This window comes from Sinohyriopsis cumingii, chromosome 7, assembly GCF_028554795.1.
Source record: "Sinohyriopsis cumingii isolate HCF-2022 chromosome 7, ASM2855479v2, whole genome shotgun sequence".
In the NCBI taxonomy this organism is placed as follows: Eukaryota; Metazoa; Mollusca; class Bivalvia; order Unionida; family Unionidae; genus Sinohyriopsis; species Sinohyriopsis cumingii.
The window spans coordinates 12,824,080-12,840,156 of NC_142967.1; the positions used below are offsets into that span (position 1 = coordinate 12,824,080).

Here is a 16,077-nt window from a genome sequence, read left to right on the forward strand (position 1 = left end):
TTCTTGTTTATACTAGGTAGTATAGACTTCAAAACTACAGGTTACAGCATAGGTCATCGTCTTCCATCTTGGATTCTTCGTCGGGATTCGAACTTTAAATCAGGAGAAGAATTTGTTATTAGGACTACTAAAATGTTATTCTTGGATTATTCTTGGATTATTTTTGGATTTGATTCAATAAAACCGTAAGTTCCTAATTTTTCAATTTTACAGAATTTTTTCAGGGAAATACATTATTGTATTTGTTCAAAGCTTGTTATTTTCACTCTTTCTTGTGTTACTGTTTATTCGAACCTAAACACGTGACATAAGAGAGGTTACTGTTGGAACTGGTCGTCCTGGTGTCACGATCATGTGACTGGGTGGGACATGATGTTACATGTGCTATATATTATTATAAACTGCCACACTGCATACATCGTAGTAAGATCGCTAAAATTGTTAAAAGCTACGTTAAAAATCCAAAAACACAATACAAACACAAACGCAAAGTATTCATGCATAAACACCCACACCACACCCACACCCACACACAACAACCCACCCATCCACCCACCCATATATATATATATATATATATATATATATATATATATAGAGAGAGAGAGAGAGAGAGAGAGAGAGAGAGAGAGAGAGAGAGAAGAAAAAAATACATTATTGTATGGATCTCAAAAACACATCAGACTTTGCTGGAATTTTCGATAAAACAGAGATGGAAAATTAATCGAGAGACAACCCAATGGATAAGAAAGCATATAATCATTCTATTCATTAGCCAACCATAATACAACAAGACTATCGCGAATCAAATTAGATCTATAAATAATAGTAGATTTAAGAGTCACGTGAAAAATGTATCTGCCAACTAACATCTTACAACATTAAGAAGGAATGTGTGTGGGAACATATTTTGGAATTTTACACTGTCAGGGTGAAAGACGAGCGCGTTTATTTTTTTTAAATTTATATTTTGCAAATCCAGTAGCATTAGAATATGGAATTATTGTATTTGCAGGGAAACTAAGAATCTCCAAACAAGCATTAGGGTGTTTAAACCTTCATAAGAGAAATAATACAGGATGTTATATTCTATATTACATCCTTCCAGGAGCAATGGTTTTGATTGGTTAATTCAATTTAATTCAATTTAACCCTCATCTCCGGTATACAACATGATCAGAACTATTATGTAATTAGGTTACTGTGCCATCCTGCGGACGGAAAAAATTAAGAGACTAGAATATTTTTCCAGTCGCAAGAGAATATAGAATTACTGAATTTTGATGCAGAAGTATGAAATTACAAACAAGTTCTAAAAATGTCAATCCTTAATAGAGAAATATTATTTTATATGACATTTTTTTTGAAGAACAATAGCTTAAACCAATGAGTTTGACTAAAATCTCAGATATGGTATGCACGAGGTCTAGCAATATGATATACGTTGGTTAATGGACCAACTCATAGAACGGGGGAAATTACCGGATTAGAATACACATTACCCGCAAACAAACAGGAAGGAAGAAAGAGTAATAAGATTTTAGTCTGTACGCTTTGTCATTTAATGCACTGCCATAAAACTATGTATTATTTTGCAGTAAAAATGAGACGAACCGAAAGTAGAACAACACGTATTTAGAAAGAATGACTTCACCTTCATTGCAAGAAATGGATCTTTTTATTATGTCAATAAAGAAGTTTATTCAGGGGAATATGGTTTAAAATATACTCTATTCATCAGAATAGGTACAACGTTCATTTAAATAGGGATTCCGTTCCTACGAATAGGCATTCCATTCTTCAGAATAGGTACAATGTTCCTAAAAATAGGGGCTCCATTCCTTCGAATAGGCATTCCTTCATCAGAATCAGTACAACGTTCCTAAAAATAGGGACTCCATTCCTACAAACAGGCATTTCACTGATAAGAATGGGGATATTTACCAGGTTTAACTACATGGGAAGAATAAAAAGTAAAAGCAAACGAAGACGTAAAGTTTCAATTCAAAAATAGATATGGGATTAAATTCTCTTGAAGGTTATGATTTCTTTGAAACATCTTTTCATAAGTAGAACTGGAGAAACTGAAGACCCTATAACGTCTTACACATGTTAAACATATGGCAATTTTAACAGAAGATTTCCCATCGATTCCTATATACTTTAAAACATGAAAATCGTCGATAACACTTCTAAAGGTAACATTATATAATTTGTAGACCCTTATAACGCCTCCCACATGTTAAATACATGGGTAATCTCAACATAGGATGTCCCGTAGACCCCTTAATCGCCCATTTTGAGGTTTAACTCAGACAGTATTACATTATAAATTCACTGAGGTCAACGACGTGTAACAATGTTAACCATGGCCTCAGTGTCCATTGACCATAGACAATATACACCTGTTTTCTTGTGTTCAGTAGATCTTAACATTTTCTTTACTAATTACTCTTACATTTTGTGTATATATTTCTTTTAATTGGGGGTCCATACTGTGAACAAGATCTTAGCCAATTATGTCAATCTGGAGTTATTATTATTATTATTATTATTATTATTTTGATGATGATGATGATGATGATGATGATGTGTGTGTGTGTTTGTGTGATTTGGATTTTTTAACGTAGCTTTAACAAGTTTTCAGTCATATCGCTACGATGTCTGCAGTGTGACAGTTTATAGTGATGTCTAGCACTGGGGCATCCTGCCGCAGACATGTAGCATGATGTCCCACCCAGTCACATTATCCTGACACCAGACCGACCAGTCCTAACACTAACCTCTTAATGCTGAGCGCTAAGCAAGGCAGCTGTATGTACCATTTTTATAAGTCTTTGGTATGACTCGGCCGGGGATCGACCCCACGACCTCCCGCATCCGAGGCGGACGCTATAACCAAAAGGCCACCGGAGCCGTATTATTATTATCATTATCTTTGTCTCTCTGTCTCTCTCTCTGTGTCTCTCTGTCTCTGTCTCTCTCTGTCTCTCTCTCTCTCTCTCTATATATATATATATATATACACCATGGCGTAAAAGTTATTTATCTTGGATTGCAATATTTGTAGTTCTTTAGATAATAGTTTCCATAGTTACTGTTCTGTTTAATTCAGTAGCATGCGTTTTATTTCAGGTACAATTTTTAGAATGTTGCAATCTCCAGCTTTGTATTCGTAGTGCAGACACGATATCTTCTGTATTATTTAATATGCAGCCAGCTTTTTTAAAAAAAATAGTTACTTATAATATAAATAATTATATTATTCATCTTGTTCTTTTTCCTTTTTCAGGATGTTGCAAAAGATTAAAATACTCTACATTTTGATTAGCAAACTTTTAAGCCATTTCCCAGATGTATAAACTTATTTTGGCGAATAATTTGTATTACTGTTTACGTCTTTTGCAGCAGTGTGTCTATTTAGCCATGATTTCCATGCTGTCTGTACCGTCTGCAAATGTGACATTGTATATAAGCCTCCAATCTTAAATTCATTTGTGAGAAATCCTTAGACATTGCTAATGGAAGTGCATGAAAAACAACTTTTAAGATAGCGGAATGTTCATTAATATATAAGTCATCGTAATAAACATCTGTTTGTATTGTAAGATCTTAATTTTTATTGTGCTCGTGTTTTGATTTTTTGTTTCAGGTTTTTTAAAATTAGAATATGGGATAAAATAGATTTAAAGACAAAAGTAATTTGTCTTGAAGTACTCTTTACAGCATCTTGGCGAATACTTGATTTATGTTGCAAACAAACCTTGGCTTTTATTCTATTCAGCTGTATATACGAACAAAGATATCTTGCACTATGTCTTGTATAAATAATAAGTTAGATAGAATAGCTGATGACATGTTAATATTACAGTTTGCTTAGGTTGATTATGAAATTATTTTAAATATTCTCTTGGTGAAACAAAGCACCGCTGAAACGAGAGAGAGAGAGAGAGAGAGAGAGAGAGAGAGAGAGAGAGAGAGTAAACTTACCCGTTCGAGGCACTTGGCTTGACACTGAGCTTCAATTATCACATCCCTGTACTTTTTGTCTTTGGAGGAGACATCAATTCCGAATGAATGTTCCATCAAAAATATTGTAAACATAATTCCAAATAACACACTTTTGATAGAAACAAGCAGTGGCACACACAGTGTAGTTATTGTCTTATTTTGTACATGCATTTTCTTACTTATCAAATTTGATGAAAAGTAGCTATTTGGACTATGTCTCTTCTTAACTCTTCATAGCACTGGGGAAATAAACGTAGTCCGCAGACAACTACATCGTACGTAGGGCTGTCGTCTGCAAATTCGAGTGTAGAGTGTTTTAGCTAAAGACTTACGTATAAGTATGAAGTGATGACTTGCGGTCAAGTGTTAAAGAATCTGATGACAGTAGCATTAACTTTCACGCTCTAGACAAATTATTCATCGGCAGGACGTATTTTGCATGACAACTGACGTTTCTATTTTTTTTTTAAATCGCAATCCATTTCAGTTTTGCAAGAGAGAAAAAACTGAATGACGAGGACGAAAACACATTATGTCCTTCTATAAAACATTAAAACAAACGAATAAAATTACAAAAAAGCCGAAAAGTAAAAAATATCGTGTCATACGTATAATAGAAATTAGCGCAAATGCATGCGAGTGTTGTGTGATTTTAAAAATAGCTTTAACATTTTTAGTCATATCGCTGAGATGTGTGCAGTGTGGCAGTTTATAGTGATGTGAAGCACATGCGCATCATGCTGCATTGCATTATCATGTCCCACTTGACTACGTTATACTGACATCAGGCAGACCAGTCCTGATACAAAACTCTAATGCTGACCGCTAGAGCGGTCGGACAAATAAGTGAAGAAAAATAAATATTGTGATAGAACATAAATATCAGATATGTTTAGTCTGGTTCCTTGTTTCGTATGCTCCCTGCGTTGCACTCCGCTATACGAAAAATGTTATTCTGAATATGGTTAAGTTTGAAATAATAACTGTCAGTCATGTATTATGACAACAACACTACGTCCGAATAAAAGCAATGAAAGCTAACAATGCAATATACAAAGGCAAATTTCAGCTAAAAACATGGCGCCACATCTGGCATTACCTGTCATAAGTACTGCAGAAAAAAAAAATGAACATGCTCTAAAGAAGTAAAATTAATCAGTGTTTTCTATATTGCGTCTTGTTCACGAAACATAACAAACAGCTCGATGAGATTTCTTGACAGTAGCAACGTAAATGAGCACGCATCTACTTGTGTTGAATAACATCATGGTGAATTACCAATACACTTCTTTGCATTAAATATGTGTGCGATCGTTCTCTTTTTCTTTTTTTTATATGTTAAAACGATTAAATGTTTGTGGTAGTTCGTGACGTGTTTATACCGTTTTATCTTACCCCGGCTTGCGGGTTAAGGCACCAAAGGCCTTACCTGCATGCAAGAAGTCCCATACCCTCTCATTGTAGCTCACATCCCCTCTTAGGTCTGAGTTCACCTACAGTGCTATCAAACCTCAACCAGAGAATTTCCTTTTTTGTTTTTCAGAAGAACTACCCATGCATATTCACTAAACACATATATGACCGTCATGAGATATTTGAAATGATCGTTGTACGCGCTGTAATCTCTCATGTCTTCGAGATTTGCAGACCATATATCATCTGCTGAGACCGCGATGACTCTGCGTCGTGGAAAATATTTACGAGCATGTTCATGCAGTTCTTCTGCGAGACATTTCAAATCCGGTGTCAAACGATATTCTACCCAGTTGACGTTATCATTTTACCTGGCACGCTATAGCCAGCTTATGTTTATTGCCTATGATACCACGTACAAGAGCTCGATCTAGTCGTTCTCTGATTTTTGTTATGGCTTGAGTGCTCTTAATTCCCTCAGCATCACTTTATCGCATCCACGTTTGTCATGATAATCTCTGTAACATATATCGTGTTCCATCGCGATGGAGTCTACGCCTTTATAAGTGTCATCACCAGACAACAGCCGATCGTTTTCATCCAGTTGTTGTTCTAAGTGAATCCACGGTCCTCTGTATTTATATCCTGGTAACGTCCATCCTCTGCGAGGCCTTGGGAGTTTTCCGATCAGTGTATGGATGTCCACATCGCCACCGAGAATTTGACGTTGTCCACAACATTTAAGTCTCCCACACTCACATTTCACTCCACGCGAAGGTTGTTGTTGTTGTTGTAGGTTTCAGCGCCATTTTCAGCACAAGTTAGGCTATACATGGCGGCCAGTATAAATGGTGGAAGAACCCTGGAAAACTCCTGATAGAACTTGCGACCCACGGAAAGCTAATGGCTAGCTTTTTCACGTACCCAGGTTCGCTGAGTCCAAGACACCAACCCACGCAGACAGATGTGAGATGGCAGTGATCCGTAACGGTGAACGCTTTAGGCCACTGAACCACTTGGACCCCCCACGCGAAGGTCTTCTCAGCAAGTGTCCACGTCGCAGTGTCTGCAGTACATTTGTTTATATAGAGAAATGACACTAACATAAAACAACTTTGTTGTCCACAACGAAGTTAACAACAGCAAACAAAGTTGCCGTCGTCAGAAGCTACGCCGTCTACTTTGTAGTGGTCTGCTCTGCTGTGGGCAACGTAGTTGAGGGTATTGCCTTACCGGTGACGATGTGTGATGATTTGGAGCCAAACGCTTCACACTTCGATTTGATCATGAAGTGATTATTTTTCGTACAACCTCGGTAGGGTCAACATTCCCCGTTCTAATTTTACGCTTAAGGCACCACGAGTTCATGTTGACTATTATATGTTAAACTTTACCCTCTTATTGGAAACATTGTTTCCAACAACATTTGCTGCCGCTATGGATGAAGTCAGTGATAGTAATGGTTCAACTGGTGCTTTCCGCCTTGTCTGAGTTTGATGCAAATAGATGCAGTACCATCCACATGTACTGTCGTTGACGTTTTGAAGTTGTAATGAGATGTAGACTGCGTTTTAGAGGATGGCTTAATGTAACGCATATCCTGATCTGGAGTAGGTAAACCAAACGAATCGAACTGCTGGACATCGCCGTAGTGTGGACCGTTCACCACAGCAACCCAGTGAGCTCCAGATCCATCACAATAATTTTGCAGGTTAATCACGCAGCTCTCGTTGAGTGTAATTTGATCAAGAAGACGATCCTGAGAAAATACACCTCTGCAATTTTTAAAGCTATGTGCTAATTTGTTTTCGAGGTTAAGGTTAGAGATGGGCAATATGTTTGCTGGAAACGTTGTTTCCCGTGTTCATATTCTATTTTCGTCGTGTTGTTCCAGGAAGTTGGAGTCCTTTTCCGATGCCGAGTGATCCTGGAAGTAACGATTTCCGCTAACAATGGTGCGATGAGTCCTCCTTGTTGGGGAAGCTGTGACCCGACAAATTAAGAACGATTCTTTTTCGTGCAGCGACATGTTTAGCTACTGATGTGGTTTGACAATGAGTCAGCATGAGCCTTTCATGTCCTTTCAACGCCGACGACGTAAGTTTGATCGATATGGGTCTTTTGTGTGTGGTCGTTATAGCAACGGTTTTCTTTTGCTGCGGAGACAGAGTTAAATGAACTAGCATGTACGAATTTGTTATAGAAAAAACAGACCCTATCATTTTTTTCTTTTGACGGGTTTATTTCGATAACCTGTCGACGATGTCAAGATGGCACTTTTTTCACGAGAAACACCATTGCCTATCAACGCTTTATGTGTGACTCTAGTAATGGCCCCCGTTCCTGCAGCAAGTCCTAATGGTACAAGAACCGATGAAAATATTTTTTTTTTGGCGCTATTGTTTTCATGAATGGAATTATAGCACTGTTTATAGTTCTAAACCACCAGTTGTGGCTTGGAAAGTGTCGAATTTCGCACAAGTAGTTGAACCTGAAAGTGTAATGCATTGAGCATTACAATTTGATCACATTTAAACCAGAAAAAGTCTTTGTGTAGGGTCACTTCGACGTTTCTTCTTGTTCCCCCCATGTCAGTGTTAAACTTGAAAATGCTAGCATTTACGACTTATTGAGATTTGACGAGGGCACATCAACGCTGTCCTGAGAAAGTAAACATTTGAGCTACCAACCATAAACGCTTGATAGGAATCCACGTCAATTTATCATTTTCAAAGGAAAATTGATATGCAGTGTAGTTCAGAGATTCTAGGCTATCTAAAATTTGACGAAAGAAATTATTATCTTGGGATAAGTTAGGAATCGCTGCTAGTAAATTAAGGCGTATGCTTTGGAAGTAATGTGAATTTAAAGTGACGACCTTGCTCTTAATTATTTAGTCCGAAATACTGAGGCAGGAGACGTTTGGAACCAGGGAAGCCTAAAATGAATAGTGCTTTCCTCCTTAAACAAGAAAAGAGACCAGGTGGCTGTCTTGTAAGAAAAGACAGTGTTTAGTGCTTGGACGCACAATTTCTAAAAGAGAACATCATTAAAGTACGCAATTTTAATTTTTCACGTAATTTTCTATTTTCGATTGTTGTTGTTTTTTTTGTAAGCAAATGTGTTTGATATGAATATGATCCATATTATTATCGCTTATTCAATCTCATGGAAAACTGTTGATGCTAGAGTTGTTATGCAATTTTACAGTTACTAGTTCATTGGTAGAATTGACGATTGCATGCTATCCAAAGTTTCATATGTGTAGGATTTCATAGGGTTATATGAAATTATTTCCTTTGTCTGTTATAACGATACTGATTATCGTGAGTTAACGATAATCGCATAGTTGTATTTGATTTTGTAATGTATAAATAATCTTGCAAGTTAAGGATTGCTGTGAGCTAGAATTTTGTGAATTTTATGATGTTCATTTTTCCATTAAGCAAGTCGAGCGTCATTAATCAATCTGGTGTCACCAGGACGTAACGCATGTATGGACCACCTGAATGGCCCATTGGACCATCTGATTTCGATATTGGCTGATGAATCTCTGAGGCACTCGGAATGCTTAGATATAACGAGATGAAATTGTGATACAAATTGGCAGAATCGTACAGCAATACTTGCTTCCCCGTACCCACGTTCTAGTATTTTTGCAGGCTTCCATGAATATCATATACGTACGGTAGTAGTGACTTGCAGTCACATACAAATTACATTCTAGCTGTCGTTCTGGATATTGTCTCGAAATGATGAGGCCGTGTATGCATGATACGCCCAAACTGTCAAAAATGTGTTTGTTTCCCGTTTGGTTTTCTCACCGTGCTGATAACTGAAATGCCATGAATACACGTCTTGTTAGTCTGCCGCCTGGATTGGTAGCTACACGCCACGAAGTAGTTTGCTTTAACTGTTGCAAGTAAATTCTGTTTTTCTCAAAGTAAAGTTTCTTGGTAAATATGGTCAACGTGGATTCTGATTAAGCGGTAGAAGGTGTAATTTTTGATATCCACAAAGAAAGCCACATCATGGTGAACTTCCCATCCGGTGTATCTGCATCTGTACCTGATACGTACATGTACTTCAAAGGAGAATCTCTTTACAGATCAAGCGTGTGCTTCACTCCTCTGAACACCGTGCGGATATCTCGACATACATCAAAAATACTGCTCAAAGGAAGCATCATGCATATTTCACGACTAGAATCCTTGAGAAAACGCATGGAAGTGAATCCCATATTGTATGCTGCATTACAAGCTAAAGCAAGATGGGTTCTCAAACGGTCTCCGGTAAGTTCAGTAACATTAGCAGCAGCAGCCACCGTAAACATATCAGCATTGGCAGAGAATTCGGAACCGCGATCATGTTTGTATTCATAAACCACCACATGTTGATGACGAAAGTTTGCATGTAGTCATCGCTGTACATGATCAGATTCAGGATCGTGTTGGTTTGTGGTAAGTAGCCGTTGATTTCCTCTACGGTATGATTGATCAACTGATACTGTGCCGACTTATATAACGACTATCCGTTGTTTTGGAGCGTGATTTGAGATTCTACTGCATAATCTCCTCCGCCCGACCTGGAATCGTCTAATGGAGTGTCATCGTTCAGTCTACGGTAATCGGGAGTAAATCTCGAATACGTCGTGTCGATATTTTATAAAGTTGTTATAAAAATCGAAAGGTTATAAAATGCATTCAATTTTCGTTTTGTTTTTACCACAATCCCTATAGTCCTTAACCGGACATGGTGGCCCAAATAAATTTCGGTGTAATTGTACATTGCACGTCGACCTTTCTCTCAAGATCCGGTAAAATATTTTCTGATCCTGAGCTGAGCGTCTCTGCAGTTTTAAGAACATGTTTAGCCTATGTGGAAACATCGGAGAACTGCGTTTCCTGCAGGGTTGCCGAAATTTTCGACGGCATGAATTTACACCTCTTTTTTATCATACTGCCGTTCGAGCTACAGATGCTGATCCGGTAGCTCCAGCTTCAGCCACTTTGAGGGCAATCGAAGCAACTTTCTCTGCAATACCTGGAAGTGATGCTCTAAAAGAGAAAATAAAGTGGATAAAAATCTACCTGCGACATTACGTCGTTGTGAAATCACTGTGAATTATTAACCCCTTGTACTTGTATTTCATTTATTTGTATTTTCATTATTTAGTTCGTGCGGATTATGTTAATTGATCATTATTTGGATAATATACGCACGTATTACTCATGATTCTTTTCTCATTCTAGTCATTCGTTATTCAACATTGTATTTGTATCACCATCAAACGTGTTTTGCTGTAAATCCGAAATCACACCCGATTATATTGTTACAAAAAGGATAATAAAATGCAAAGTTAAAGGACTATAACATGCTAAGTATAAGGACTATAAAATGCTTATTGAAAGGATTATAAAATGCTAATTGAAAGGATTATAACATGCTAAGTATAAGGATTATAAAATGCTAATTGAAAGGATTATAAAATGCCAATTGAAAGGATAATAAAATGCAAAGTTAAAGGACTATAACATGCTAAGTATAAGGATTATAAAATGCTAATTGAAAGGATTATAAAATGCTAATTGAAGGATTATAAAATACCAATTGAAAGGATTATAAGTAAAAGTATCATAAAATATTAAGTTAAAGGACTTTAAAATGTTAAGTAAAAGGACTGTAAAATGCTAAGTAAAAGGATTTGAAAATGCTAAGTAAAAGGACTGTAAAATTTAAAGTAAAAGGACTTTATAAGGTAGTGATATATACATATACATCTATACATATGCGAACATTATTGCTTGGCATACACTTCGTGTTATAAAACTGATATAAAACAAAATGTGTAATCAAATGAGCTCTAAACAGGGAACATATTTAGTAGCTCTCGTTCTAGTTATTGCAAAGTATATGCACCTTTCAACCTCGATGAAATACGGGTAAGGTAATTCTGGAAGATGTTATGAAGGAAATCACGTACTGGTATTCTTTCTGATATCTCCCATTTGTCCTGAATGCTTCCCTCTATTCCACGAAGTAATAAACTGTTCTTCTTGACCGAGGGTCTAATTTATGTGATCTGCAATCCATTTTCACACGTGTTTGAGATATACGTCGTACAATACTGTCATTGCTGAGTTCGTTTGCGAGGTTCTAAATACGTTTATGATTTAAATGACTTCCTTCTCCAGCTGTTTAAAATTGTAACTATTTTACATTTCTTTCTACTAATCGTAACACACCTGCATAGCCCAATTTATGTAACCTACAATCCATTTTCACACGTCTTTGAGACGTATTATATTTGTGTGTAACGTTGTACAATACTGTCATTGCCGAGTTTGTTTGCGAGGTTCTAAATACCTTTATGATTTAAATGACTTCCTTCTCCAGCAAGACAATAACGAATTTGGAACAAAAATTTGATATACTCTTCTGTTTAAAATTGTACTTATTTTTCACTTCTTGCTACTACTCGTAACAAATCTGCATATCATATATATATATATATATATATATATATATATATATATATATATATATATATATATATATATATATAACGCACTGTTTAGAGCTCATTCCATTAATCATTGTATTTTTTATCAACTTTATGACTCGAAGTGTGTGTCAAGCAATAATGTTCACATATGTATATATCACTACCTTATAAATATTGCATCATCAGCATGTATACTACATTTTTATTTCTCTCTGCATTTGTTGAAACCAGAGACTCCTATATGTGTTGACATACGTGTTGCAATCTTTTTGTATGTACAAAGATATTTCGCTTCTTCCGATAATTTTTAAAAAAAATTCTTCTTTAATTACCATCTTAAGCTCAGGAAATAAAGATTGATGATGATTTTCGGTAATAAATTCACTGTAACACGCAAGGGGTCTCACTAATGGGTTAGTCAAAGAACTCCAGCGAGTCTGGTGAGGTGCGTATTTCGCATATTTGCCAAGACCTTAAAACAACACTCCTTACCAAGTGACGGGTCCTTAAACACATTTACAACACATACATTTTCTCTAATTACCGAATAAACACACATCGCGAAACTCTAATTTTACATTTGCATGTTTGTTTACTTCAAATTTGTATGATCCATCAGTAAGTGTTTCCAAGTCGAAAATTGGTACTTTATATCATGCACCATGAGACAGGACCCAAATACCAATTACAAAAGAGTATTCTTATCTCAAATTGCTAATAACCTATACATTAAAATATCAAAAAAATTCTTTATGTTGAGAAATTTTATAAAACTAATCCGTACTAACATATATTTTCGTAACTTATCTACATTATAACGGCTGCTTATAGAAACTGGCCAATTATTCGGTTTGAGAAATATCTTACCTACACCCACACCAATAACCAGTCATTACTAAGATCTTACAAAGTTAAAATTGGAGATATAAACAAATAGCACGTACCCTGGGTTTATTACAATGCTTTATTGGGCATTATGCAGTTTTTTCCCAAAATCAAGCATAAATAACTTTTAAGTATGCATATTTTATCAATTATATATATATATATATATATATATATATATATATATATATATATATATATATATATATATATATATATATATATATATATATATATATATATATATATATATATATATATATATATATATATATATGGTCTTCAACGTTTCTATAACAACTGAATTGTTTAAATATAGATCTTTGCTTTTGTACCTCATGGTAATCCGCAGTGATTCTGTAGTTGTCAGAATCGCGGCCAAATTATTCGGTGTTCCAATCCTGCCCAGACCAGAATAGTAATGGAAAGCAATAAGAGCACAACTAGGTCGTTTTGGTTCCGATAGGAAAATTCACTATCCACGCAACTCGGATTAGGGCCACTATGAACAAAATTGGAATATAATGTTAAAATGCCTTTAGGTTTAATATATGGATATGTAATGTTCAAGACAACTATAGACATAGCAGTTGGTAGTGTAGATGGATTTAGAATTAAACGTGGTGAATCGCTGTGGGGACAAACATTCACACTTACTGACAAACACACAGTCTTTCATCACCTATACCCAATGACCCATATCCACACCTACAAACCAACACATATTTGACTCATCCAGACTCACCAACTCTTACATCTACAAACTACAAGCGAAAGAAGGAAATGCAAATTAGGATGTAGCGTGATGATAGATAATCACCCACCATTACTATTCATCAATTACTCCCATACCTACATTTATTCTTCAAACTACAAAATACCGAAGAGTGCGTTTTTAAGTTTGTTTTTTTATGTAACTACATTGCATGCATGTACATACATACATACATACATACATACATACATACATACATACATACATACATACAATATCTGTTTAGAATTCTGGATGTACCTAAAAAGGTGCGTTTGGTTGGCCCGGAGATAAGCATATTTTATTGACCAAACTCTCTAGTCATAGCGACCAAGTTACTGCAGAATACACTTCTCAGATCAAGCTTCGAATGCACCACGTCGGTTAGACCTCCACCACAAGGACTGATGGAGATAAACATGATAAAGCGAGGTATGATATTCTTTCTACCCTTTGGATGGATGGTTAAGGTTGTGCGTACTATCTTTCTTGCTGCTATTGTATTCTGTATATCAGATCACATAGCTCCGTTGTTCCTACTATTGTATTCCGTATATAAGATCACATATCTCCGTTGTTCCTGCTATTGTATTCCGTATATAAGATCACATAGCTCCGTTGTTCCTGCTATTGTATTCCGTATATAAGATCACATAGCTCCGTTGTTCCTGCTGCTGTTGCTCCATTTGTTTCCTCTTCTCTTCATCACAAGGATGTTTGTTTACTTTCTTTATTGTCTTCCTTCGCGTACAGGATAACTAGTCTTGCCCATTATAATTATGCACATATCCTTTTGCCGAAACACTCTGCGATGAATGTCCAACTCCTCCATCCGGAGAAAGAAGTTCTTCACATTCTCCAAATGGAACAAGGTCTCACTTAATCTTCCTTTCATTTTTTGTCTAGTTTCTTTTAATTTTGTGGACGAGTCGACTATGAATGGCAAACCTATAGAAAGCACCACGTTTGTGTCTGGTAAGCGCGAGCATTCTAGGGTTCCGATATGTGACTGAAGGAAAACATCTTTGACTAGAGTCACCGACGTATAAAACGACGTTCCCAGAAAGAGAGAGCATGAATAAAAGAGGATTTCAAGCATAGTAAAAACATGATTCCTCAAATACTCACACACAGACTAGCCAGTAATAAACGTCACAGTTTTTATTAAGCCGCGCTAATCTATCATAACTAAACAACGCAGATGGAAGATGAAGACAGTCTATTATCTTCTTGTACAATTCTTTCATTCTCAGATCAATACAAATGCTAATATATTGGATTCCAGTCAATTTTGTGCAAACTGTATGTAAGTAGATGACGAAGGTCTCCGGTACTCATTTTTGTTTTCTGTTCCAGACTTGATAGGTAATGTTAAGCAATGATTTCAAACTTGACTTTCGTTAAATTGTTTTGTCCGGTAAGCTGAAGAGAACTTCAGTGACTTTCGTATCTATGAGAGTCAATACAAGCTATCACTTGTTTATTAAGTAATTATACCTCTAATTCCTTTGACCGCTCCGGTGGCCTAGTGGTTAGAGCGTCTGCCTCGGAAGCGAGAGGTCGTGGGTTCGAACCCCGGTCGAGTCATACCAAAGACTTACAAAAATGGTAATATCAGCTGCTTTGCTAGACGCTCAGCATTAAGAGGTTAGTGTTAGGACTGGTCAGCCTGATGTCAGAATAATGTGACTGGGTGGGACATCATACTACATGTCTGCAGCATGATGCCCCAGTGCTAGACATCACTATAAACTGCCACACTGCAGACATCGTAACAATTCGACTGAATTTTTTTTAAAGCTACGTTAAAAATCCTAATCACACACACACACACACACACACACCCCTCATTCCAGAGCGTTTCTTCTTGGATGAGAGTCCATACTAATTCCATATAATCTTTAGAACTTTTTTCAAATATTTGTTTTGCTAAACTTCAGCAGGACAATCGAATGGAAAACCATAATAATGGTCTCCGGTCAGGAGCGTGATTCTTTTAGATAGGTGGTTAGCAAAATATAGCACTGCATGTAGCTCACGTCTATGCTATCATGGTGTTACTGTTTCTTTCTCTAATTCAGCACTTTGATTTCATATCCATGGTTGATGTATTACCAATTCGTGGTCATGTTTACTTCGTTTCTCATGTGTGTATTCTGTGTAATACCCTATGGTAATATTTATATGACACTAAATTTCAAAATCTATGTCAAATTCTGCTAACAAGACCACGTTCAGCGCGCGTTCTCAAGGTCTATTGCAAACTGAATTTCAACACAGAATTGTCCCGATTTTACAAGGTGGAAATGTACCACGTCAGTGCCTTGGTCTGGGTGTTGAAATCAAATCCCCACAAACAATAACCTCTTGCTTGGTCGTCGCACGAAAGTCAGTTTATACTCTTGGTGCCCATGGTAAACATTGAGACTAATCGTGCAGTACGGTTTACTTTATTGTGAACAATTTTGTGTGATGTAAATACTAGTGTCCCAATGGTCTTGGTTTCGTG

The 16,077-nt window shown here is 36.4% G+C and overlaps 1 protein-coding gene across 4 annotated transcripts in view; it reads right to left on the reverse strand.

Moving 5' to 3' along the window:
- LOC149794748 (tyrosine-protein kinase receptor torso-like) overlaps window positions 1-4,325 on the reverse strand; it is a 204,494-nt gene extending 200,169 nt beyond the window's left edge. For all 4 annotated transcript variants that reach the window (XM_089964374.1, XM_089964372.1, XM_089964373.1 and 1 more), the window contains exon 1: window positions 3,991-4,325. In XM_089964374.1, coding sequence (XP_089820500.1) covers window positions 3,991-4,182 — 192 coding nt within the window. In that variant the 5' untranslated portion in view covers window positions 4,183-4,325. The remainder of the gene's footprint in view (window positions 1-3,990) is intronic.
- Between the last annotated feature and the right edge of the window lie 11,752 nt (window positions 4,326-16,077).